Genomic DNA, 27913 nt, shown 5'->3' on the forward strand with positions numbered 1-27913 from the left:
ATGTTAAAATGACAAAAGAATCAACTACCTCACACACATTTGACATTCTCAATACTAACTACTCTTTCCCATGTAGCTACAGATAGTCTCAAGACGAGATTAGACCCAAGAGGGACATAGTACCTGTCCTAGAAGCAATTGCCAAGTCCCATTTTGCACCATACAACTAAAACAAATTAAACATCTCTGCAGTTTTTAAAACAATGCATATATTGGGAAGAATTCCTGGGTGTCAATATCGGAGGATCTGTCGTGATGCCTCCATGTTGTTGTAATCATGAAGAAGGCACACCAACTATACTTTGTAAGGAGTTGGAGATTCAATATGTCACCAAAGACTCTCGGAAACTCCCACAGGTGGTTCTGTGGAAAGCATTCTGGCTGGTTGCATCACAGGACGTGGCAAAGCTCAGGGCAAGAAAAATCTCCAGAGGGTTATGAACTCAGCCTGCAATATCATGGGCACAAGTCTTCACTCCATCAAAGACATCTACAAGGAGGTGATGTCTTAAGAAAGTAGCTTTTATGCTCAAAACCTAGGCCATGCTCTCTTGACTCTCCTACCATTGGGGAAAAAGGTACTGGAACCTGAAGAACACTCCACAGCACAAGGACAGCTTCTTCCCCTGTGCCATCAGATTTACAAACAATGAACCACAGACATGACCGTACTTCATCTTTTTCTTGCACTGTTTTTATTTGGTAAGGTGGTTTATATAAATGTTTGCACAGTGATGTTACTGCAGAACAAATATCTTGACGTGTTCATGACAATAAATTCAGATTCTGTCATTGCACCAATTTGAAAAAATTAGTAGTTCTAATCACTGGGCCTTATCCCAATGTTTTTGTATTCAATCCATAAGCAGGTGACACCTTAATGAACTACCAGCTGGGATCAAATATAAAGTTACTCCTGTTATTCACCAATTGCAAAAGGAGCTGATAAATTAATGTTTAATATTTTAAAATGGGATAAAAGCATGAATTTGCTTCTCAATTTGCAAACACATTTTAATCGGTTTCTGAAGTTCTCTCAACCTTTAAGCAATATCCATTTGGTTTAGTAATAGATGGAAAAGGCAAAATAGTTAGTTCACATTATCTACTGAATTGCATTTTAAAGAAGTCAATCCATTCATCCTTTAATCTGTTTATTTCAAGAATATAATCTAATTTCATTACAGGTCACAGTACTTAAAACTACATGTATCAAGTAAACCAGCTTACCCCATCTGAACACCAATTCCGAAGCATTCAAATCATGTGCAAGAACAGCTAGATGTCATTTTACATCTCAAAATTCAAGTCATGAACCTGTACATACATTTCAAGTAACAAAAAATGTTAGCCAAATTTTCACACACAATGGAATGAGCAGCTTTAATAGCTGAAGAAAAAAAATGAAACCTAGAGCAAATATCTAAATTCTACAAGTGTTTTACAAAAACACAGTATTCAACTTCACAAAATTAGAAACCAGCTTTGTAGTTTTACAATGCAAGCTAGATAGGCTGATCATACAGTCACTTTGCTCAACCAATTCTAGTTAATGGCAGGTTAATTTAACATCCCTACCCCCCCCCCCCCCCCCCACCCTCACTTTGATATCCTCTATAAATAAAGATTGTCCTAAACAGCAGCAATATTAATTTAGAACAAGTTTCTGTAAATTAAATATTTCACTGTATAGTTTCTTACACTTAATGCAACATTACCTGGAAAGGTGCTTTAAAAAGTTTGCAGTTACCAAGTTGTACAGTGGTTAAAAATACACAAGATTCAAGCTAAGCAACCTCATGATAATGTTATTGATCAAAGATAGTAAATTTGAAATATCTTAAGATATCTGTGATGCTGTGTATCCAGAGTTGTGGTCAGCTTCATCTGAAACTTTAGTATATGATGCTATAGCCAACACACATTTACCTGGACCTTTATTATTGCTATTAACCAAATGTCATACATAGCACTTAGTTTACCTTGTGCTGAATGTGGGGAATATACCAAGTTTTGAAAATTTAAAATTTAGCTGCCATTTTTATATTTCTCTCCAAAGAAATGTTATTTCATTAAGATATCGTGTGATCAAGATTGTTGAGGACTACACCCAAGAGCTTCAAATAATTCAACCTCAAAAGTGGAAAATGAGTTGTGAAAGTTGGATGTAAATATGAACTTTAACAAGGCATTATTCCATTTTAAGATATACCAGCATGCACACATGCTATGCCATTATACGAGCTTAAAGTCTACTTAGTCAGTGGCCTACTAAAGTACAAATACTTCAGGTCTGAATCCTTGCCAACACAATTTGGAACCTTGTGCACACTCACATTGTATCTACTAGACAAATGAAAGATTGCAATATTTAGTATTTCAATAAAAGAGGAAAGCTCTTGGTTTCAAAGCTTTTAAACTACCAGATCACAACAAATGTAGAATCTATCCCCATTATGAAACAAAATGCATTCAAGACAGGAGTGTTAACCAAGATGAAATATTAATGCATCTTGAAATAAAAGTTGGGAAAAGTATGTTTCACATGAATTTGACCTCAAAATTGGTCACATGGATTGTTCCAGATTAAATGGCAATTTACTAAGACTAAGACTTTATTTCAATTTAATAAGCAATTTCCAATAAACATGTCTAATCCCTCAGAAATTGGTTGCAATTAAAACAAATTTCAAGCCAAATGTAGTTTTCCCAAGTTTAAAGGATGCCAACTGGATTAAAAAAATACTGAAATATATTTGTCAACAAGACTTAATGGGTGGAACCAAAATCTAACTATTGACAATCTTAACTCTGGTTTTGCTAGATTACATTGGGTTATCTGGTGTTCTCATTAGACTATTCCATTTCAAGCAAAATGGAAGGCAATTTTAGTTTGGCACTACAGCCATAAAAAAATGAACTTTCAATTGAATTTAAAGATGCTCAAACACCACAAATTCTACAAATCAAGATTAGAGTATTTTAGAACTTCCTGCCAAGAATTCCAGTTGATTAGAAATCACTTGCAAAATGATACAAAAAAAAACACATCAACACCATGGAAGTTCATGTTAATGCGAGTTATAAGAAATTGAAGGCCCAGGAGTTAGGTTCACCTTCTTCCAGTAAATTTGAGACTGACCAAGATGGAATTTGGGAGCAAAGATCAATGGTCCCAATTGTGCACTCTACAACTCCAATATTTTTCCCTGGAAAATATCAATGCCTTTCTATTCAATTTTAAACCATTTTCATATTTTGTGAAGTGCATAAAATTGTTACAGGTGCAGAAAATTTTAAATAGGTAATTTTTAGCCTATTCAAAATAGTTTTAATGGGTCAACCAAACAAAGGGAACAGGTTACATAATTTTCTTGTATGCACAGCTTGTTAGAAGTCATCTATTAAGATACATTGTCAAAGAATAGTTTTGAAACAAGATTTTAAACTCAAAATTTAAGAGTGAACTGGGCTAAAACTGAAGATAGAAATTGGTGGATGACATTTTTAGCCTCAAATACACAAGCTGTTCAATCAAATTAACATTCCATTTCCTTCAGTATACTTGAAGAGTAGAAAAGGTCTGGTCAAATATTAAGAGTAAAAATTCAAGGGTAGTCAAGATCTCATGACACAAGGTTCATACAAAAGCACAGAATAAGTTTTGTCTAGAATCAAAATGTTCTACCACGGCTCAATCAACATATGCATTTTGTAACACTTTCAAAAGTGTCCAACATTCACATTAAGGGATGTCACTGGATAAATTTGATTAAGAAACCAATTTAATGAAAATTGTTTTCAAAAATATGGGGAGGTAATTCATTTCATCTGCATCCAAGATAGATTTTAGAAATCCTTGTGATATGCATACTTGCAGAGATGAACAATACAAGTGGCATTAAAATAATAGCAGATTAAATTGTCAAGACAAGTGTGAATACGAAGTCAGACCAAGAGGAATGGATTACGCAACAACCAGTTCACCATACAATTCAGAAAAAGGTTCAAATGAACCGGAGAGGAAAAAAAATGCTCTGCACAGTATCAAAAAAATATACACTGCTCCTTGGAGGTTGAACAGCCTTGGACATGGAATAGAGTATGCAATAGCTAATATGGATTGGAGGTTAGAAATTAAAGTAAGCAGTTTTACTCATTTCCAGCCTGTTCTTATCGACAAATCAATCATGCTGTATGTCATGGTATAAATCTAAATGCTAAAACTGTTCTAATACATCAAGAGTGATGAAGAACCTCTTATGAAAAGGACCAAACATCTCCAGCCTCTCATCATTCTAGAACTAAATGCTATTACTACATTTGATAAATGCACCATAAGCCAATAGTTATTGTCACTTGATAACTGTGTATTGTCTTTGAACCTGTGCAATTAGTAAAATTTAGTTCTTAAAGAAAAGATAGGATGCCAGTTTCAAAGTTAAACCTCCAGACAATTCAACTGTCAAGGTTAGTAGTCTATTGATACAGAAACCGTACAACTTCCTTTCCATTAAGATCCAGCCAAAATATCTTCACATTCATGTCAAGTAAATACAAAATGCTCAATTCACAAATACAGATTTATTAGCAACTGTTAAACTTAAATTTATACCCGTATCTTAAAGGCTTTAGTTTTTCCATACCATTGGGCAAAGCAAATTCTAACTAACAAGCTGAATTTTGCCTGTTAGTCTGCATAGTTTAAAGATTGCCAGACAATGGATGACTGCTATACAATAAGAAATGCCACTGAAAGAGTCAGATTTAAAAAAGATAATCCAAGTAATTGCACTTTTATATTCCCCAGCACCAGTGAAGTTAGTAAAATTGATTAGAAAACTAAACTTTGAACCAGTTCAAAAAACACTGCCACTTTCAAAAGCACCCATCCGGTTTCAGTGCTTTTAAAACAGCCATCTTCCTTACATAAAATATTGTAAGCCTATGTCACACATTATTTCATGCAAGCTGCCAAAAGTAAATCAAAACACTTTCTGAAGACATTGTGGATAAAGTTTGGCAACAACACATTCAAAATGGCGGCCAAGGTCCCATAGTTTGTCTGGTGATTCATACACTTTTGTCCATTGATCAGATTCTTCATCATACTGATACAAAGTGTTCTTGCGGCTTGTACGAAAAACATGCTCTTCCACCACTACTTGTGTTGCTCGCACAAAGAGGTGCAATTTGTTAAGGAGCAAGAAGAGTTTAATGTAGGGGTTTGTGGACTGATCCAATGGGAGATCCTTCAGTCTTATCCATTTATTAAGCTGGGTGTCATAAGCCTCTACAGTTAGCATCCGATGATGTGATTTACAAATTCCTGCTACATAGTAGATTAAATTGTTGCAGACGGCTGACAATCCTGCAGATCTAGGCAGTCTCATTGGTGTCAAGCGACCCCAGTAATCTTTGTGAGGATTGTAGCACAGAAAAAATTCCCCTAAAACAAAAACAAATTAAATTACTTGAGACTTTTTTTTAAATCTCATGTTTCTCACAACATTGGAAGTGGCTATTTGACTAACTACACATGTTGATCCTTACTGCATTCACATTAATTAGCTAGTAGAACTCCTGTACCATTTAACCTATAATAGAAGAAAATCTACAGGTCAAGCAGCTGTGAGTATTAGTCAAAGGGCACTTTTACAGTTGCATCCCACTAAATCAGCCATTCAGTGTCCAGGATAGCAATGGCATTTTTGTTGTTCACACTTAACCACTCTTAACTGGACAATGCACATGTTCACACTTGCAAAGAGCCATCCCTGGGGTTAGGACTGTTTGACCTTCCACCAGTAATGTCATAGCACATCAAGCAATGGTGGACCTGCCCTAAATCCTGATCAATGTATTAGGTTATATTTTAAGAAAATTAATCATGTCTAATTATAATTAAGCTTTATGTACAGCACAAATATGAACCCTTCAGCCCATTGTACTGAACTATAGGGACCATGTGAAAGTGCAAGCAATCAATAGCAATAGCAGACAATTTTTAAACAGCATAGGAAAGTTGGTAGCGCTATTGTGCACAATTTATAAATAACGTGGCAAAAAGTGAAGGTAGACCCGCCCTCCCAGAATTCTGGGCAGCAGAGAAAAGGCTGCTTGCACGGAGCACTCATGGTGGGGTTTCTCTGTGGCACGACATTCGAGGAAGTCAGGTCCGCCATTGCTTCCCCCCCACCCCATGGTTTTTATAAATTGTGGTCTATAGCACTACCAACTTCCCAGTTTAAAAATTGTCCGCTATTACTATTTATTTACGCTCGCTGCGACTTTCCCCATAGAAAAGTTTAGACCTTCATTTTAATCTTTTCCTCCTTCATGTTCCTGCACTCACGCAAAACTTGGGTCACTTCAATTCCATAATCCATTTCCTCACTCTTCACTTGCCAGATTGCAACTCCGGTATCTGCAGACATTAGAGATTGCACTGAGGCAGTCTATCCGCAGTGTGAGATGACATTATGCACAAATATTGAGACCATTTTAATTCCACACTAGACCCTTCTTAGGCCAATTGGCTGTTAATTCCTGGGACCACTTACAAGTGTGAACTAATGTTTCAGTTCAAAGCCCTTCAAGACTGATCATGGAGAGGAAAGTCAATAAAAGAGAAGGGGTGAAACTGTGGCCCATAGAAGACTGGTTAATCTGAGAGGAGTTAGGGTGAAGGATGACACAGATGGGATGCGAGGGGTAGAAGTGGAAGACATTGGCAGGTGTTAAGAGCTTGAGAAAGATAAGTGGAAGCAGCTGGTGGACGGTGATAAACAGGAACAAAGGCTCTGGAATCAAATAAGCAATTTGATTGGCAGTAATGGGAACCATATGGGGAGAGGCGAAAGAATAAATGGAAATCCTACGTGTTATAAATTAACTCACTGATAAAGGAATTAAATATAACAAACTGCTCCAGTGACGGCACAAATGTTTTAGTTCCAAATTCAATGGTTCTGTTGAATCAAAATAATGAAATTCATACAATTCAGACCTTGATTAGCAAAGTATGGGAGATGGTTTAGTTTTAAAGCAGATTCATCTTTGATAACAAGATGTATGGAATGCTTAATGTTTCAGGAGAGGGGGTGGATGGACCAATTGTGACAGGCATGAAAAAACATAAATTTCATTAAAACCCAACCCCGAGTTGTACAACAATCAGTGCTCAATTTCTCCGTCCCAGGATCATGACAAAGGACATTTTACTTGATTATAATGGTTAGTTTTACGGATTCACCAATGAGGGGAAAATTTGCTGCAGAAAATAACATTTCTCCCAACTACAATAATTACACATACAAGAATTATAGATAATACCTGATAAAGTCCTAGATATACAACTTCATGAAGCATTGCAAGACAACTATATCATGTTAAGATTAACAACAAGACTAATGTCGTAGCTTTGCAGCCCCATTAACCAATTTATACAAAACTAGGAATTTAATAGACAAATTCAAACCACCAATTACTGATCAAATCCCAGTGAGATACAAAAAATATTGTTTGAAACATGCTGTTACAATCTTTTCAAACTGTAAAATGTGCTGTCAGTCACATTTTTGTACTTTTATTCTTTTAAATTTCTAAAACTTTGCATTTGTTCAATTTTTCTTGCAGAAAATTCAAGCCATGCAAAAGAATTGGAAAAAAAAACTAAAAATTAGCCCTTGACAAGGTGTGAGAGCTGGGTTGAAATGAACATTACCTTGAGGGATGCAATTTTGACTATTGTCATTTTCTTGAATATACAAGATATTCAATGGTATCTAAAATAAATTGCACTTGAAAGCAGACTTACATCAAAGAGTAACAAAGCAAAGCAGTAAATTGAGTACTGTACAAAGAAAATCTCATTCCTATTTAGCCTACATCAGGAAGTGGAGGGGAGAATTTTTTTTTAAATTTTTTTTATATATAAACACTACTGATAACTAAAATTGATGGGAAATACACAGGCAAAGATGTACGCTAATGTTATTTCTAATAATCCCATTCCCAAATCACACAAACTAGCCAATTAACCAAATAGTAGCCATTAGTATGCCATACTTAGTTCTAATCAGCAGTCCAGGGTACACATTCTGTATTCCATAATCCAATCAATTTGAGCAGTTGCCATAGCATTAATATTTGTATAAAACTTACAAGTTCCAGGATAATAAGTGTACCAATGTTTACAAAGGTATTCACAAACCTCTGTTAACTTGATGAATAAAAATTGCCACTGTCTAACATTTACAGCTTCAGTCATATCAACCCAGCGCCACACAACACAAATTAGTTTGGGAAATTGGTGCAATGAATGTAGCTCATCTTAGATACATTTCTATCGATTAGCAAAATCAACTCACAGGAGTAACAGCATTATTGAAAGTAGTTTGCATGCCAAATAGTGAACAGCACAATGAACGTAACACACTCAGCCTTACCTTGTAACACATAGATATTATCTTGATGTTCCACAGCAGTATGAAACTCCATTGCCACAGGCATTGGACAGACAGCTTTCCAACAATTGTCCCTGCCATCATAGCACTCCACTGATTTTAGTGCATTTCGCCCATCGCCCTCATACACTCTTCCTCCGATTGCATAAATTTTGCTACAACAGTAAATAAGCTTGCACCCTATTCGTGCCCTGAGCAAAGGAGCTCTGGGAAGCCACCTATTTGCTGCATGATCATGCATCCAGAAATCACTCTCTGCTTTATGATCTATAGAAACATCACTGTTACTTGGCCTGTAACCTCCTGCAATGTAAATGTCATTATCAGGTGACACCAAGATTCCCACCTCCCTCAAGTCATTGGGAGGCTTGCATAATTTGAAGACTTCTCCTGTAATAGTGTCTAAACAAGGCACAGTTTGTTTCTTTCCTGAGTGTTTGTTGGCAGCCTCAAAGCAGATAATCATCTGTGAAGCAGTCATACCAAGTCTTGGCCTACAGCCATCAGCCCCTTCACAGTTTCCACCTTCTGAGGAGTTTCTAGCCATAGCCTGTGCAAAGGTGCAAGGGATTTTCTGTAAAAAGTTCTCATCCATTAGAGGTACACGTATACATTTGGCAAAAATGTCTGCAAGATCTGGCTCCCTTTTGTCTCTATTATGCTCAAGCCACAGAATAATGCTTTCATAAACATACTCTTCCTTCTCTACATTTAAGTCGTCACTGTTTAGGATGCTTGTGAGCTGGTCTTTATTCAAATGGAGGAATTCTTGCTCTTTGGCAACACACAGAATTTTCTTTCTAATATAATCTTGTGATCTCTCTTTTAATTCCTTGTGTCCATAAGCATCAGCAAACATGAAGACCCCAATAGAATTTTGTGGGTCTAGTCGGCTAATCATATAATGTGCACACTGGTCCTGCAAGGAAGGAATTTGGAAGAGACTAGCAGCTGTGAAAAGAGCTTGCACATTGATCTCAGTAAGTAATATTCGGGAAGTATACGCATAGTCCAATACAAGCCGCATTGCATCTTCTTCCACTCCCACAATTCGGACTTTTTTCTGTGTGCTCTCCGTAAGGCCACTTGTGAACATAGACCTACAAAATCAAAAGTTAAATTAATTAAATGTACCTAATGCAAAGTATCATGATCCACATTTTATAATATTTAATGTTGTCAAAAAATTACAAGCTTTGTTCTGAACAAGAAACAAATGAGCAAAATGATGACTTTCAATTTGTTTTTATTACTCTACTTGAAGGAATTTTGCCTGACAATGAGAAGGCTCTAAAAATAATTTGGGAAATATGGGAAGGCGAGCCCAAAGTCAGTAATGGGCAAGATATTTATTAGTGGGCAAGAGATTGGACATACAAGTAGTTGGATAGACGGAGTGATTGGTCCACATGGTTTTGTGCATGGAAGACAGTGTTTAACAAATCATAGCTTTGAGGAGGATACTTGAAAAGTTCATGAAGAAAAGTCTGTGAAGGTGGTTGACATGGGCTTTTAGTAAGGCCTTTGACAAGGTCCTGATTGGGATGTTAGACAAGAAGGTTCACTTGCTCAGTGTTCATCGTGAGGCATTTGCTTCAAGAGAGAAGCCACAAAGTGGTAGTGAATGATCACCTCTAACTGGAGGCCTGTGACTAATGGTCAATGTTGGGTCCACTGTGGTTGATATCCATTCCAATGATCTGGATGATAATATGGCAAATTAAATCAGCAAGTTTGCAGATGGCACAAAGGTTGGAGGTAGAGTGGACATTGAGTAAGGCTTCAAAGTTAGAAAACTGGGCAGCAAAATAGGAAGTGGAATTTAATGCAGAAAAATACAAGATGCTTCACTTTGCAAGGACAAACCAAGGTAAGGCCTACACTAAACAGCAGGGTTCAAAGGAGTACAATAGAACAAAGGATCTGGGCATACAGATACACAATTTCCTGAAAGAAGCATCACAAGTAGATAGGGCCTTAGAGGTTGTGGAACAATGGACTTCATAATCAAAGCATTACAAATAGTTGGAATATTATCATGAAGTTGAACAAGACATTGTGAAGACCAAATTAGGAATATCATGTGCAGTTTTGTTCACCTAACAATCAGGATATCAATAAGATTGAAAAAGTGCAGATTTCCTAGGGTGTTGCCAGGACATGAAGAGTTACAGGCTAGGTTAAGACTTTATTCCTTGGAGCACAGAACAAGGATAGATTTGATAGAGGTATACAAAATCATGATGGGTACGTACAGACAGGCTTTTTCTAGAGGTAAGGCAAGATTAAAAACTACAGAATATGGGTCAATGGTGTAAGGGGAAAAGTTTAAGGAAACATTAGGGGGAACTTCATGCAGAGTAGTGGGAGTGTGGAACAAGCTGCAAGCTGAATTGGTAAACGCAGGCTCAGTTTCATCATTTTAAAAAAAATTGGACAAATACTAGAATGAGTGAAGTATGAAGGGATTCAGTCCAAGTCAGTGGGTCAAGGCATAAAAACAGCTTGGCACAGTCTAGAAGGGCCTGCTTCTGTGCTGTTGTATTCTATGATTTTAATAGCTCTGATTCATTAATGCTTAATATTTTTAAACTATTTGAAAATAGCAAAAAACATCTCAAAGAAAGCTTCAGTGCTCCACTGAGGAAATTTAACAGTTAATTGTGTCAGGTTGAGATGTTACCAACTCGAATGCCACAACACAAAATTAAAAATTAAATTTCAAATTCCAAAATTTAACTAATTTACTCAAAAACTTTGCAACGATCCAGAGCACAAGAAACAAACACCAATGATTGCTGTAGTCAAAGGATTTATTTTTCAGATATTTCATCTTAATATTAAAGTTATTGAAGATTCCAATAAAGTAAATGATAAGACCCTTTGCCATGGATTACAGGTTGAGCAAGACTTCGGAATCCTTGTAACCATGTTCAAATTGTGCTCAACACTCAACTTTAATTCTAATGACCTGCTCATTCAAATACACACAATTTGTACATTGATTAATTCTAAAATGATCTTTGATTAAAAGAACTTGAATAGTTTCACCACTTGGTTTGGGTTAAAAAGTGTTTAATTGTTCTATTGCCACTGCTATGATACGCCATTAGCTGGTTTGTAATATTAGTATGCAACTAGCTATCAAAACAGCAAAAGCGTACCTAAAGTAAGGACTAATTGCAGCGAGTACATTTCGGTGACAGGAAAACGTTTTTCCATGATCTACCTCCACCACAATGTCTGTCAGCTGCCGTTCATCGTACATACATTTAAGCTGCTGCAGTATGCAACATGCATGTGAAGGGTCCATCCCGACATTCTGGCTTGGACTCGAAGCTCCACTGTGTCCTAGTAAAAACTTGTTCAAATCTGTGGAAATAGATACACACTCATTGATTAACAGAACAAGTTTTAAATATTTTCATATTTAGATCTAAGGATATGCAATTAAATATTAAACAAAAGACTGCAAATACTCAAATGGATGAAAAGAAACTAAAACCTCTGCAGGTCAAACAGTATCTGCTAAGATAAAGGTATAGTTGACATTTTGCTGAACGGCAGCAAGCCTTGATCTAAAACACTGAGCACCCCTTTCCCTGCACAGATGCCACTTGATCAGAGTTTATTTAGCAGTTTCCCCCACCCCCCAAAGATATTTAGCAAACTGGATTGTAAACTTTAGACACAACAACGCATCCTTGAAAATCTAATTTTAAAGTATGTCTGAAAGACAAATTTGAATTATGGTGTGTGCCCAAAATATTAATCAGCTCTCTCATATGCTGATAAGGAAGGCAGTTCTGTTTTTAAACTTCACAGGGGCTTGAGGAAACATGAATCAATTTTCCTCCAGTCAAGACACAATTCAATCACAAAGATAGAAAGTGTTCAATTAGCTTGAGTATTATTCCGAGAGGCTGCAGTAAAGTCAAGAGACCACCGAGATAATATTATTTCAAACAACTGTGCAAGTAGTACCAAGGCAAAATAACTTCAGTGCTACAGCAACAGCTTCATTACAACCAATATCTTCAGTGGATTTTAGCGAAAATCCCTACAACGTATCAGATCTTGGCAAAATAAAGTCCCTTCTGTACTTAATTTGCAAATACTCAAGAGGGAAATGGTGATTTTACAGGATAATTAACTATTTGATATTGAGAGACTCCTCTTCACTTAGTAAGGGAATGAGGTTGTGCTAATGGAATAAGTTGTTTGTAGTTAATAAGAGTTTATAAAAATAGGCTCAGGATTACTCATTTACAATTGATAAATATCCAAATAAAACAAATGGAAAAAATATAAATGTTACTGAAATTCCAGATCCGGAACTGGGAATGGAATGGATTTCTAACAGTTCAGTACAATTTCAAAGCACTGGTAGAGATTTTTTTTAGTGCAGTTACAGATTAACCATTTTGACTACACTCAGCTCCTACAATTCAAGATCAGCTGACATTTCTCATTTTAATTTAGACATAAAGCACACTGGTGAGCCCTTCTGGCCCACAAACTGCTGCCCAAATAACCTACAACCCCTTTACATTTTGAAAGGTGGGAGGAAACCCACAGGGAAAACCTCCTTAGTGTTGTAAAATAGTGTCACACTAACCACTACACTAGCCATTTTGACAAGGTTGAACAAGAAATGCTGACAATAGCAAGGTCCTCTGCAAATGTGGACCACCCTTCCTTGGGAGACCAGAAATTTAAAAATCCCAATGTACAATTTGCTGCACCAATCTTGTGCAGATTCAGATGAAGACAAAAGGTCTGAATTCTGCAATGACCAGAGCTAGCAAATTAAAGTCTAATCTTCCAAAGTTCTGTTCCAATCTAAAGTACATGCCCAAGTCTATACTGGTGTCTGTTCACTCTTTCTGCTGAAAGGCAATCCAAATTCTTTCTGCTGTGCTTTTTGTTAAAAAAGATAATACATCAAGAGACTAAAGATGTCTAATTCCATTAAGCTATGGCGAAAGGATTTTTTAAAAATTCAAAAGCGCAAGCTGAATATTTGTTTTTTTTAAAAAAGAGTCAAGGAAATATTTGCAGAATACATGCAAACATCCAATTCATATTCTTTAATGTATGCAATTCTGGTCACTGAGCTTTTGAAAGACAAAAAAAAATGGAAAGTGGTGCAGAGGAAATTCACTAGGATGTTGCCAGGACTGGAGGGGAATGAGGGAAGAGGTTAGATGGTTTGGGTCTTTATTCCATTGAGCAAATGAGGGCGAAGAGTGACAGAGATTTACAGTCATGAGCAGCATAGATACAGAGCCCTTTTGCTCCAGCATAGATTAAAACTCAGGCATCGGTTTATGATGAGAAGGAAAAGATTTAAGAGAAACCAGAGGGCAATTTCCTCCCCCTCCCCCACTCAGAACAGAATGAGCGGCCAGAGGAAACTTTAGAAGTGGGTACAACAGCAGCATCCAAAAGACAGATGGATAGATCAAGAGGGGCTTGGACCAATAAGGCTCAAGGTTTTAACCCAGAATACATTGATCAGCATACAATGGGTGAGCAAAAAAAAGGGCATATTCTATGACTATACCAAAAGAATTAATCAGATTTGGAAGCATTCTCTTTTATCCAAACGTTTTCAGTAGGTAAAGGATAGAAATAGATCAATGGTGTAGCTTGAACTTGGAGATCAAAGAAATGAATTCAGCAGAATGGACAATGGAATGGAACAAGAAAATATCCAACCAGGTGTTAAGAAATTATTGAAATCATAACTAATTATTTCCCATCAGCTTTTGACAAAACTGCCATCACATATCTCTGCTTCTCTGGGGGCCAGTTGATCCATCTTTTGCTGATGGGAGAATCTCCTGTTAAAAGCACTAACAAGAACATAAAAGTAGGAATAGTTCTGCAATCATATTGCCAATTCCATCAACAGTACAAACAAGTTTGAACGGGGGTGAAGGTGTATGGAAATTAGGCAAAGAGTGGTCCTGCAATGTTGCATCAGCCACAGATTTTTGAATGACACAGCAAGCTTGTGATATTGCTCGATTCATTCTTAATTTTATTTGTAAAAAGATATATTAAATATTTGGTTCAAATTTTGCATCAAAGAGGAAAAAAAAATTTCAAAAAGAGAACAGCAAGTCTAAAATTGAAGAGGACAGCAGGAGTTGAAAGGACCAAAATAATGCAAGAGGGAATGGGGAGAGAACAGGTTTTTTTTTTTTTAAAAATAGCAATGAGTAAACCAAAAGATCACAAATTAAATTACCAGATTAAGTGGAACTACCTACTTGGTAACAGTTTACAAAATATACTGCCTTGGAGAAAATTAGAACAATTTCTTTCAACCACATTAGATTTTGCTTTCAATCTGGCCCCCTCTTACTCCACTCAGTAATTTTGCTCATGTTTCCATCTGCAGCACTTTTATTTTCCTTGGCATCAGCTCCAGCTCATTCTGTACAATCGTTCTACTAGATGGAATTCTCCACAAATCACAGATGGAGGCAGTGTGTTTTAAATAAGATAAACCAAAAGAATTTACATTTTTAGATGGTTCACAATAGATGATGTCAAGACATTCAAAAGGGATGGTGCATACCAAGTTGGTTCTGTTCTTCAGCACCACTGATTTACAAGATATCACATTTAATTTTGAGCCACCAAGGAGATTTTGGAGTCACAATAAAAATCATCCAAAGAGCACATTTAAAAGGAATTCCGGAAGGTGATGAGGTAGATAAAAATTCCAAAGATTAGGACTTTGGAAGCTAAATACACAGGCCAAAATTATGGAAAACTTGGATTGCTGAATAGGTCGAGGTGGAGGAAAAGATCAGGTAGGTTACAGAAAATAAATCATGGTGGTGATTGAGGTGGGCAAGCAGGAAGTCAAGAATTTGAGAGCAGGACCATTTTTTCATCACACGGTGCTGCTTACATTACAAGCCACTGTTGCTAGAAACCCAGTGGAAATGGGATATGAGGTAATACAAGGCAAGCAGGAGTTTTCAATTGATAAGATCAGAGAAGGGACTCGAGATGTATTTGGACAGTCAAGTCTACAAGCAACAAACTAAATGTAATATGGTTCATTAGAGCAAAGAATTGGGTACTGTTCAGAATTAATGATATGAAGAGTGATCACAGCATTCCAAAAACCCATAGCTAAAAACTGCAACCTGTTACAAGTGTTAGGTTCAGAGCTGAGATAATTAGTGATAAGCAACCAAGTCTTGTAACACCAAGGAGAATAACTTTGTTCACAATATTAGAGTAACTTCTGTTCCTCCAATAATTTAAGTAGGCAACTCAGATTTCAGATTTATTGTCAAGAGTACATACATCACATACAACTCAGATTCCTTTTTCCTGCAGGTGTGTCAAGGTGGTGAAAATCAAAGATAGCTCCTTTGGGTTGACTGGAAGTGAAAATGGGAAAGATCTAATCCCAGTTAGATCAGGATACCCAGGTATGAACTGGCCCTATGACTGAAAAGACAGCAGCAAAAGGCAAAGTTAATCAGCACCTTGTGTAGTTTTCTAAAATGGGTTACAACATGATTGTGCTAGTATTTAATAGAAAGTATTTGGTTATGAAAACAACACTAAAATACAATTTCCTCCAAATACAGATATACACAAAATTGTAATTTCAGAGAACCCAGCTCCCTTAAGCAGTCATATGAAAACATGGTATTCAGAACTGAAACAAGTCAAATTGCAAAAATAAAAAAAACAACAAATGCTTCATTAAATAAATTCTTTCAGAAATGCCGCATTCTGAAGAAAGCTAATTACAATGATACCCAAAACAACTGAACCCCATTAAAACAAAAACTGCAATCTCAAGCAGACAAAGCAATAGTGGAGGAACTCAGGTCAGACTGCAGCTATGGATAGAAGTGGTCAGTCAGCATTTGAGGTATGAATCCTTTACCAAGACTCAAACAAGTGATCTGACCCAAATGCTTCCACCCAATGGATGCCATTTGACCTGCTGAGTCCCTCTTTGAATCCATATGAACAAGGGGTCACAGCAAACAACTGGTTCAGTTGATTGTCTATCTTGTGTTTATCAACTTGGAGCAACAATGCTTCACAAATTAAAGTTGACCTACTGTTTATCCTGCCGCTCACAAGTACGTCTGGTCATTTCAATTTTTTTTTACATTATCTGGAACATTATTGATTTAAAAAAAAACGCTGACATCTACACAAAAAAAACCATGCAGTACAGAAGCCAAGACTCATTAGCAATTAAATAAATAGAGCTTAAGAGTTGTTCATTATTTAATGAAAACAACAAAGAACCCGTGAACTAATTCACGACGCAAAGAAACAAACAAAAGGCAAGACAACGCCACACCAAAGAAAACCACAACGTTTGTGGAGAGAGTAATGAAAGGCATCAGTTCCCATGACTTCCTGGTTGAGGCCAGGCACCCGGACCACTGGCACAAGGCCTAACAGCCCCTGGACTAGCTCCCCTCCCTGACCCCACCACGGTCTCTGGGCTTCGCCCCCTCCACGCCGCCTCCGCCACACAGACTCCAGCTGAGACACCAGCTCACTGCGCAGCAATAGCGGCGTCAAACCCCCGGCGAGAGGCACAGCCGCCTCCAACTCCTGCAATGCAATAGCCGGCGACGCAGCCTGAAGCAACTGACCCACTGCTGCAGCCATTCTAGCGCCTGGAATGACGGCAGCAGCCGCCCTTTCACCTTTAACGAAACCTCAGCCGCAGCCAATCACCGGCCACCGCGCCGCGTGGTGTACCCTGGGATTCCTTAGCCATTTCTCTTTGGGGGTAAGGTTCAGGGTGTGGTTGGTGATATTTTAATAGACAGACATTAATTTAATGTTTACAGAGACGGCTCACAGTGAAAGAAAGCACTAACTAGAGTAAAAACAGCGGTGTAGTGCAGGAACAGCCCTTCAGCCCATGTGTCTGCAAACTGTGAGGTCCAAATAACCCTAAAACTGCTGCTTGCACCTGGTAGATAGTCCCATCCCCTGTATATTCAGGTGTGGAGGTGCAAGCCTCTTAAGTTTGACATTTGTATCTACTTCCACCACTACTGCAGCCCATTTCAGGCACCCACTGGTCTAAATGATTGCCCTGCACATCTCCCTCACCTTGAAGGCATGGTCTCTGGTAGTAGACACTTCTGCACGTGGGGAAAAGATTCTGATGCAATGACTCATGATTTTATACATCTTTATTATGTCTGCTCTCAGCCTCTTGCATTCCAGAAAAAAAAACCTAAATAGTATTGTCTCAAGCTGGCAACATCCTGATTAAACTCCTTTCTGCATCCTTTCCAAAGCCTCCCCATCCTTCCTGTAATGAGGTTGTAAAGAATCTAGAAATATCACAGAAGAATGTCAAACACTGAGGGAGCTTCCTCTTCCTTGTGTGTGTTAAAGATTTGATTAACCCTGCACTTAAAGAGTTAAGACAACAAGATAGAAACCAAGCCTGCAAAACACAAAAGTGCCTAATATATCTTAAAAACAAAACCTCGAGCCATCGCTTTAAATATGTAAGGGCCGAAACTTAAACAAGATTAACTGTTAATACGATTAACTGTTTGATGTAATTAATTTACATTCGTAAGAAAAATCTACAAAGGCAGATGCTAATGAAAAACTGGAACAATCCACCTCAAAACAACCTGTGTAAGAAACTTGTGAAAAATTACTGCCAAAAAGGACCTTATAAGTATTCCAATATGCTGTATACTTTGAGTAAAGTTGCTGTATTCTTGAGTAAAGCTCAAGAATGGAACAAGTGATACTGTCTACTATTCTTTGTATGGCTTGTTCTCACTAGCGTAATAAAGTTGGTTCTGCTGTTTGTTCTGTTACAGCATGGGCTAACTATCACATTGTCAGAGGCAGAACAATTTAGGAAAAACCTGCAACAAAAGATTGGAAAAAAAAGAATTAAGAAATGGAAAGAGGAGGCCCACAAGAAGTGGGAAGAGACAAAAAATAAAAGCTGGAAGGGTAATGCAAGCTGCAGGGGGATAGCGGTATGTACTCAGGATGGAAACCAGAAAACTTGGCAGGTATTGCAGTCAGAGTGTGATTGGCATGATAAACAACAAGAGAGAAAAGAAAAGGAACAGAGACAGAGGGGGGAAACGACAAGGTCGCCAGATGGTTGGTAAATTAATGTGTCGGAAGGAACCCCTTGTTAGGCGTAGCGACCCAATTTATACATGAAGACTATGAAGAAGAATCGTTGGATTCCTAGTGGGCTTGCCTGCCCCACTATGTACCACCCCTCCCCCGATTTGCCCACCACCGGTACAGAGACCCGTCCACCTTGCAGCTGCCCTTGTCCTCTCAGACAATGAAGGGGAAGAAGAAGATGAAAAAGAGAGAGAACAGAAATAGTATGGGGAGATAGCTGAAGCAGTGAGAATGCACCCCAACGAGAAAAATAAAAAGACAAAAAGGCTTTTTCAAGTAGAACCGTTCCAAATCCAAGGGCAGGACAGGCAAACCAGCACGATACCATGGAATTAAAATTCCTTGGAAACCGCAATAAATTTTACCTATACCCAAAATGCTCTGGATAGAAATAAAAATCTCAACTATGCTGCTTTATAATAATTCATAAAAGTGGGGAGTTGTAAACCTCCTAAATCATATTTCCACGTCAATTTGTCGAAAGAAGCTCTAGCCTTTTTAGGAATGTTTAATTTCAACCTCACCGTGATCAAGGTTCTTTTGTGAATGCTGACACAAAGTATTCATTTAGGACCTCCCCAACTTCCTCTGCCTCCAGGCACATGTTGCCTCCCTTATCCTTTAGTGGCCCCACTTTCATTCTTGTGATCCTTCTGTTCTTCATGCATGCATAGAACATTTTGGGATTCTCCTTAATTCTACGTGCCAAGGCCTTCTTATGGCCCCTTTGAGCTCTCCTAAATCCTTTCTTAAGCTCCTTCCTGGCTACCATTTACATTCCCCTAATGTTCCCCCTAAATTTTTCCTCTTTCTCTTTTAAATATTTTTATTAAGTTTTATAGAACAAGCACACGTATAGAGAACACAAGGTTATCAAATTTTGAAGAATATAAAACAATAGTGATATACCCCATCTACATACATGTTAAAATGGCAAAAAAAAACAGAGCTCTAACCCCCTATCAAAAAAAAAACCTGGGATGTTTTGTCATTAAATTAGTGGCTCACCACGAGGCAGGCGACCCAGCCCCACTTGTAAGCCACGCAGCGGGGCAGCCGGCCAAAATAACGCCGTCGGGGGTGTTCCCTTTCTCCCAGCACAGGGCTCATAAGCCAACGCTGGGGGACCACGTGATGCCCAGGTGATGTCAGCTCCCTCCAGCGCAGTTCTAGCCAGGTCCAGGCTGGGAGTATAAATACAGACCAGCAGCCTGCAATAAACTAGTCTGCTCACTGAGCTCAACCCGTCTGGTTGTGTGTGTTATTGCAGGAGCAGTGTAGCTGCCGCTACAGTAGTATAGTTCTACTGAATCTATAAAACATTACTAACTGAAGGAAAAAGCATGATCAAGATAAGTAAATTTAATGAGCATGAAAATAGTCCAGAAAGTGACTCTAAATTTTATGAAAATTAATGTCAGCATACAATATGGAACATCTGATCTTTTCTAACTTAAGACAAGTCATGACATGACATAATCACTGAGTACTAGTGGGTGGAACAGGATCTTTCCATCTATGCAAAGTGGGATAGCTGTTCATGCTATAAGAGTTGTAAATAATATGACTTGAAGATCAAATGAAGAATACCACTCGTTTATATTATCTAACACCCCAAACAAAGCTATTAAAGGATTAGGTTCAAGATTAACACATAATATTATTTATATATATATAAAATATATTTATATATATATGGCTAATGGTTGACCTCCCATGGTCCCTGTCCTCATTACCTTCTTATTAATTTTTGTGCATAGGTGACAATTCTGCACCTCCTGTTGGGCCAAGGTGTAGATTCCCTTACACACATATTCTCGAAGCACTGTGTCACATAAGGCTTGTGTGCCCCAGTGGCTCTGATGATGCAGGTGTTTTAAAATATTGCGAGTTATTTCTTTATTTAGAACCATTCTTCCATCTGGTGTCTTCCATGTTCCATCAGGCAGCTGGCTTGCGCCCAGCTGAGCCATGTGCTTTTCTTCCTTAGCAGTGAAAATGGGAGCCTTCTTTATGCCTTGTCTTATTGGGATTAAAACGGACTTCTTGTTGCATGGCTGCCCTTTTGGCTTCTTCATCAGCCAGTCTGTTTCCAATTGCTGTCGGGGTATCTCCCCTCTGATGGCTTGGTATGTAGACCACTGCTATTTCCTGGGGTAATGTCAAGGCTTCTAAAGTCAGAGTAATCATCTGTTCGTGTGCCAATTCCTTTCCTCTTGATGTAATTAGACCACGCTCCTTCCAGATCTTACCAAAGGTATGCACTACCCCGTATGCGTATTTGGAATCAGTGTAAATCGTTCCAATTTTCTTTGCCAGTATTCTGAGGGCTCTCTGCAAGGCATATAGTTCACAGGACTGTGCTGACCAGCTTCCGGGTAGTCTTGTGGATTCTACTACTTTCCAAGTATTTCCTTCTATTATAGCATACCCACTTCTTCTCATTCCGTCAACACATCTGGCGGAGCCGTCAATGTAGAATTCATATCCTTCTCCCAGCGGAGTATCGCAAAGGTCTTCTCAGGTCTTGGTCTGAAGATCTGTCAACTCGACACAATCGTGCTCCACCTCTCTCTCTGTTTCACTGCCGTATAAAAATTGAGCTGGGTTGCAGCTATTAATCTTTGCAAACTGTAGATCTTCTCCGACCATTAAAATGGTTTCATACTTTAATATGCGAGAATCAGTCAGCCATCGATGGGCAGTTTGTGTTAATAAAACACTCACAGAATGGGAGGTGTACACAGTCATCTTTCCTCCAAAAGTAAGTTTACGTGCTTCCTCTACCAACAGAGCAGCAGCCGCTACTCCCTGGATACACGTCGGCCATCCGCGAGACACTGGGTCCATCATTTTGGAAAGGAAAGCCACTGGGTGTCGCTGACTGCCTTTTTCCTGTGTTAAAACTCCCACAACTGTTCCTTGGTTATGAGTGACAAATAGCTGGAAGGGCTGTTTTAAAGAGGGCAGAGTGAGTACTGGGGCTCGTGTTAGGCGATGCTTCAAGTCCTCAAACCATCCCTCTTCCTCCTGGGTCCATTTCAATGGATATTCATTTTCATTTGTCAGCTTTTCATACATAAACTTCACCAAAGCTGAGTAGTCCTCTATCCATAACCTACAGTAACCTAAGAGTCCCAGGAATTGTCTTATTTCCTTCTTATTACGGGGTAACGGCATTCTAGTGATTCCCGCAATCCGTTCAGGGGTAATCCGTTTCTGTCCTTTACTTATCTGGTGTCCCAGATATACCACAGTTCTCTCAACGAACTGTAATTTGTTCCTGGACACCCGTAGACCCTTTTTCCCCAGATAATTCAAGAGTCTAATTGTATCTCCCCTCATTTCTTGTTCCTTGGGTCCTGATAATAGTAAATCGTCCACATACTGCATTAGTTGGGAATCATCAGATTGTGGATAGTCCGCCAGGATTTGTTCTAGCATTTGTCCAAACAGGTTCGGAGATTCAGTGAACCCTTGGGGCAATACAGTCCACCGAAGCTGTCTCCGTCTACCTGTCCATGGATTTTCCCATTCAAACGCAAACATATCTCTACTTTCCTCTTCTAATGAACACGTCCAGAAGGCATCCTTCAAGTCGATAACACTAAACCACTCATGGTCTGGGGGAATCCGACTCATAATAGTATAGGGATTAGGCACCACTGGGTGGCGGGTCTGAACAATAGCATTCAAACTTCTTAGATCCTGAACTAGGCGATAGGATCCATCTGACTTTTTCACTGGGAGTATAGGGGTGTTATAAGGTGACATGCATTCTTCTAATAGTCCGTCTCGTATTAGAGTCTCAATTACCGGCTGTAGCCCTTTTCTCCCTTCCAAAGAAATAGGATACTGACGTTTCCTTACCGGCTGATGACCTGGTATTAATGTGACATATAAAGGTGGGATGTCCAGACCTCCTCGATTTCCCTCCTTATACCAGACTCTCTCATCAATCTGCCGTTCATCCTCTTCCTTTAAAGCACAGAGGTGGACTCGCACTTCTCCGTCCACAGGGAGAGCACCCAAACCTAGGAGAGCCTGTAAGTCCCTTCCTAGGAGGTTAAATCCAGCCGACGGTAACAACAAAAGGTCTTGTACCCCTTCTCTTTCTTCCAGTTTCACTGTTACTTGGGGAATTATTGATACCATTCTGGGAGCCCCTTCTATCCCAGAAATTGTCAAATTACTTTTTACAGGCTCAGTTCCGATTGGCACAGTTATTACACTACTTCGTTCCGCTCCTGTGTCCACCATAAACACCACCTCTTCTCCCTTGGGACCAATTTTTAGTTTTACCAGGGGTTCCCTCTTATACTTGGTCCCTAACATTTGTAACCCCTGACCCCCCCTAATCTCCTTCCATAAGTTCGAGGGCACGCAATTCCCTCTTGTATCGGGGGCATTCCCTCTTAAAGTGTCCTTCCTCATTGCAGTAATAGCACTTAACGAACCTCCGGGGTCTTCCCTCTCTTGGATATCTTGGATTGTTTAGAGGAAGGTTTTGTTTTCTTTCCCCTCTGGATTCGGCATTCATCTGTCGGATAGTCTGTACCATAACCTTTGTCGCCCTCTTTTGATCTTCTTCTTCTCTCTGCACATATACTTTTTGCGCCTTTTTTAAAAGGTCGCTTAGGGGTTTTTCGCTCCAGTCCTCCTCCTTTTCTAGTTTCTTTCTAATGTCCTGCCATGATTTGGAAACAAATTCAATTCGAATAAGCTGTTCACCCATTGGTGTACTAGGGTCCACGCCCGCATACTGTTGGACATTCTTTCTCACCCTCTCCAAAAAATCAGTAGGGGACTCGTCTTTCCCCTGGTAGTTCCCAAATGCCTTGGTAAAATTGTGACCCTTTGGCACAGCCTCCCGTATCCCTTTAATTGTCCACTCTCTATATTGTCTCATACTTTCCAATCCCTCGGGTGTTCGTTTGTCCCACCTGGGTTCTTTTAAGGGATATTTTTGTTCATGGGGTCTGGGGTCCCCAGGTTGTTCATATTCCCACATGAGGAGGGCAGCCCGTCGAATCATCTGCCTCTCCTGGGGTGAGAATAATGTTCCCATTATTGCCTGCATCTCTTCCCACGTATATGTGTTTGGTCCCAGGAATTGGTCGAGCTGTTCAGCCAGTCCTATAGGATCTTCCAATAACTTTTTCATTTCTTTCTTAAATCCCCGCACCTCTGTACTAGTTAGGGGAACATTCACATATCCCGTTCCCCCTCCCGGTCCTCCCATAGGAACTTCCCTCAGGGGATTTAGGCTTATTGAAAACTTTGATGGTCCTGGACCAGTCTGGGATCTTGTCCAGGGTCGGTTTACCGGTGGAAGTTTAGGGTCCGACTCCCTTAATTCATCCTTTTTTTCCCGGCCCCTTTCGGGGCAATCAGATTCATCACCTTTCCCCTCCGGTAATGAGCTTTCCTCGGGCGCAGTAGGCACCGGGGTAATATAAGGAGGGGGAAGGTTGTCCAGAGGTTCCCACTTCTTTTCTCCCGCTACCCTCAATTTAAAACATTTTGTTAAGGATCCTGGCCAGGGAACCCAACAAAATGCATATGCTGACTCTTCTTGATTCACCTTTGGTCTCGAATTTACATATATGTTTAATGCTTGTCTAACCCAATCCTCATCAGATCCAAATTTCGGCCACCAGACCGAGGAACCTTTAATAGGTTGTTTCGACCAAAGGAGACAATATTGGACCATCTTTTTCTTGTTTTTGTCTCGATATCTTTTACTATCCCAATTTTCAAACATTCTCCCCAAAGGGCTGTCAAGGGGAACTCCCAGGAATTGTCCTGAATTTTCAGACGAGCCCTTAGGTTTTGATCCTCCCATTTTCCCACCTAGATCTGTTTATCATTGCTGAGGACCCTCTCGTTCTGGACCCTACTCCCTTCTTCTCAGACGCCTCGTCGGAGGTACTGTCCCTCCTTCGGTTACCGCTGAGGTTTCCCTGGGGTTGACCCCTCTCTTCTCGGCACTTCGTCGGAGGTGCTGTCCCTCCTTCGGTTACCGCCGAGGTTTCCCTGGGGTCTATCCTATAGTCCCACGACAGGGTCCTCACGCCACGACAAAAGCTCTATACCTGATCTATTACGTTAGGTTTTTTTTATCCAAACAGGTGTATCCCGTTACACCTGTTACCCAATCCCCACACCACAATCGTAAGTTGTCACTTACCGGTGTCTTCCCGGGGATTGAACCGTCACCCTTCTCCTCTCCGTCTTGTCGTGTCACCTTGTCCGGATACCACTCGCTCAAGCCGCCCGAAGCGACGAGCAAGGGACTAGGAGCCGCTGAACTCAGCGGGGTGCACCACCTCCGATGTCCCTCTTCTCGCCTCCCCTCACGGCTGGAGTGTAGATCCTGGACGAGCCCCCATTTGTCAGAAATAAAACTTCTCACACATGAGTCTCTTTAAAACTGATGACACGACAAGCTTTATTTACAAGTCTGCAGAGTTGGACTCAACTGGCTTCTCACCAGTTAAGCCCCGATACATACAGTGCATTGATTTTTATACCCTTATTGTTTGCCCTTCCCCTTCTTATTAATACTGTTTTAATTGGTTAGTATTGCAAAAGCATTCTAAGTATAACTGCATTTTTAATTATCACGTTCGTTACGTACGCTGCGAACTCTACATACACTAAATTCTGTTTCTCACCCTTCTTATCAATCTTTTGTCTCCTGCATGTCTCTCACTATGACCATGAAAAGATATGTTTTTAAAAAAACATATCCAGCTGAACCTTTTGTCCTTGGCTGCTAGTAAGCTCCCTGTCCGTTCTGGCTTCCCTTTTTATGATTAATCATCACATTTTAACTTAAGCCATTTTAACCTAAATTCTCTATATATAACATAATATATAATTTAATATTCCATACATGCAGTAACTACAATCATTTGAATACAATATATATAAAAAACAAATTGATTACATACATGATGATTTTCATCCAAAACTAAAAATCCCCTCCATCGCACCCACCCCCCCCCCAAAAAATAGCAACATTATACATATTAACAAAGTAAAAAAAAATTTAGATGTAAAATGAAAAAAGAAAACAAAAAGGGTCTTTAGATTATAGAGAAGGATATCATGCAGTACATTTCATCAGTTCTAACATAAAAATAAATAGGAGAAATCCCCAGGGCTAAAGGGATAACACAAAAAAAATCTCCCTCCACTAAGGTTCAAGAGCTTGACAAGACCAGAACATAAGTATCAAGGTTGCTTCCCTATCGTTAAACCTGTCACATCGGAGATTTAGATCAGGAAATATATGGGATAATAATCTTCCCCCTTTCAGCTTAAAACTATGACCTCTCGTATTTATCTCCCACAATCTAAGTGGAAAAAGCCCACTTGCATCCACTCTGTCACTACCTCTCATAATCTTGTAAACCTCTATCAAAATTCTCTCATTCTTCTTCACTCCAAGGAATAAAGACCTAACCTGTTTAATCTTTCCCTGGAACTCAACTCCTGAAGACCCAGTAACATCGTAGACTTCGGCTCAATAGGTCTGAGTCGCAAGGCTTTGGCTCAACAGACTTCAGCGAGAGCAGTGAGGGATAGTAGGAGCTGAAGTATGAAAGGACCACACTTTTCAAGTGTTACAGAGTTCTGTGTTGTCTTGTGTGGTTTTGTGTTGAAAAGTGACAGTTTGCCTTAGAGAGCCAAGGTGAAGGTGGACTCTCTCAACAGTGGGAGATGGACTGGGCATGTGCAGAAAATGATCTAAAAATTTCAGGATTTGGATGATAAACCACCACTGGGGCTGTTGTGGAATGGAAGAAGGACCAGATCATGAGTCATTTTCTGGAAGACAGTTTAGAATGTTGGGATTTCAAAAAGGGATGAACATTCCGAAGGCAGCCAGAAGGATCCGGAGCAAGCCATTGTTCCTCTCTCTGCAAGCAACACAAGAAGACAACTTCAAATTTTGTGCTCTCTCTCTCTCTCTCTCTCTCTCTCTCTCTCTCTCTCTAAGATCTTTTGGCTTCAGTTTACCAAACAAGTTGAATTTTGTTTATGATCTTTGCGTCGGTTTGAGATCGAAGTTTTGTGAGTATTGTATATTTTGTGTTTGTTTTGTGTCTAAGTTTTTCTGTGGGCTGGTTGTAAATATAACTTAGACTTTAATTACATATGTTATATTTAGGCTGGGGAATTTATTAGTTTTACACTGTTATAGAAATTTGGATAGTAACTGGTGAGCATTGTAAGAAAGGGGGAATTTTGAATTAAAGTTTGAAGGGGAATTTTTGTTAATAAAGTAATTGTTAATCTTTACCCCTGTGTGATATGCCCTCTTTGTTGTTGCTGGTTTGATCTTGTAACATAATTTGGGGATTCGTCCAGGATCAAACCAATTTGGAAGCTTTAGGGGCGATTGACTTGTGCTTAGTTATCAGTTGTCTGAGTTTGACTCAACCTCCAGCTTGAAACTGAAAATAAACGGTGAGTGTATAAATCACCAGCAGAAAAAATCAGCAACTATGAATATTGACCAGTTCATAGCCAAACCTTCAGTGGTTAATTAAAAATGACTAAAAAGTCAGAACTGATGGTTATAGTTGGCAAGTTAAAACTTCTTACAGTAAGAACTGGGATGAAAAAAAAAGGAAATTGCCCAAAAGATTGTTAAGCACTATGTAGGAAAGGCGGTATTTGAAGAAGCTGCATTAGAACAGTTTCCAAAGGAGAAAACTTCAGAGGAAGTAAAGTTGGCTTTGCGAAAACTAGAGTTAGCGGAAAAAAGAGAGACAGAAAGGAAAGCTGAACGGGAAGTAGTAAGGCAGGCAGAAATGAAGGAGAGAGAGAAAGAACGGAAGCATGAGCTAGAACTAGCTAAATTAAAGCTGACCCTAACCCAAGGAGAGGGACAATTCCAAATCCCACATGGTCAGGAGGAGAGGTTTCTGGTCAGTAGAGAAGTGAGGTTAGTTCCTCCATTTGAGGAAGCTGAAATAGACCAGTATTTTCAGAATTTTGAGAATGTAACTGTAAATTTAAAATGGCCACCAGACCAGTGGTCACTCCTGCTACAAAGTGTTCTTAAAGGGAAAGCCCAACAGGTGTATTTGTGTCTCATGGTACAACAAGCAACTGATTACGAATTTGTAAAGCAGGCTATACTCTGATCTTATGAACTAGTCCCAGAGGCTTATAGACAAAAGTTCAGGAGTTTAAAAAAAGCAGCAACCCAATCTTACCTAGATTTTGCTTATACGAAGGTT

General features: G+C 39.2%; 1 protein-coding gene and 1 long non-coding RNA gene across 11 annotated transcripts in view; one reads left to right on the forward strand and one right to left on the reverse strand.

Moving 5' to 3' along the window:
• Nucleotides 1-1137: 1137 nt before the first annotated feature.
• On the reverse strand, nucleotides 1138-27612 carry kbtbd8 (kelch repeat and BTB (POZ) domain containing 8). 5 transcript variants are annotated; one of them, XM_069937109.1, is made up of 4 exons: nucleotides 27541-27612; nucleotides 11633-11840; nucleotides 8451-9568; nucleotides 1138-5449 (listed from the first exon to the last, which is right to left on the reverse strand). In XM_069937109.1, exons 2-4 carry the CDS (start codon nucleotides 11779-11781, stop codon nucleotides 4986-4988), a joined length of 1731 nt encoding a protein of 576 aa, XP_069793210.1. In that variant the 5' UTR covers nucleotides 11782-11840; nucleotides 27541-27612; the 3' UTR covers nucleotides 1138-4985. The 5 variants fall into 5 exon arrangements, with proteins under 5 accessions (XP_069793210.1, XP_069793211.1, XP_069793208.1 ...); XM_069937110.1 differs by having other exon boundaries at nucleotides 11739-11840; nucleotides 27541-27610; XM_069937107.1 differs by lacking the exon at nucleotides 27541-27612 and adding an exon at nucleotides 26128-26485.
• Nucleotides 26585-27913, forward strand: part of LOC138763256 (uncharacterized) — a 147596-nt gene continuing 146267 nt past the window's right edge. For all 6 annotated transcript variants that reach the window (XR_011357452.1, XR_011357454.1, XR_011357451.1 and 3 more), the window contains exon 1: nucleotides 26585-26738. This is a non-coding gene — a long non-coding RNA (uncharacterized lncRNA). The remainder of the gene's footprint in view (nucleotides 26739-27913) is intronic.

The sequence above is a fragment of the Narcine bancroftii genome, chromosome 5 (genome assembly GCF_036971445.1).
Source record: "Narcine bancroftii isolate sNarBan1 chromosome 5, sNarBan1.hap1, whole genome shotgun sequence".
NCBI lineage: Eukaryota > Metazoa > Chordata > Chondrichthyes > Torpediniformes > Narcinidae > Narcine > Narcine bancroftii.

Excerpts from the sequence above, each read along its gene's own strand:
- kbtbd8 (XM_069937106.1), bottom strand. Across the intron at positions 9,569-11,632 it reads GCAATTAGTCCTTACTTTAG|GTCTATGTTCACAAGTGGCC; the intron begins GTACGCTTTTGC and ends TTGATTTTGTAG. Across the intron at positions 5,450-8,450 it reads TAATATCTATGTGTTACAAG|GGGAATTTTTTCTGTGCTAC; the intron begins GTAAGGCTGAGT and ends TTTTTGTTTTAG.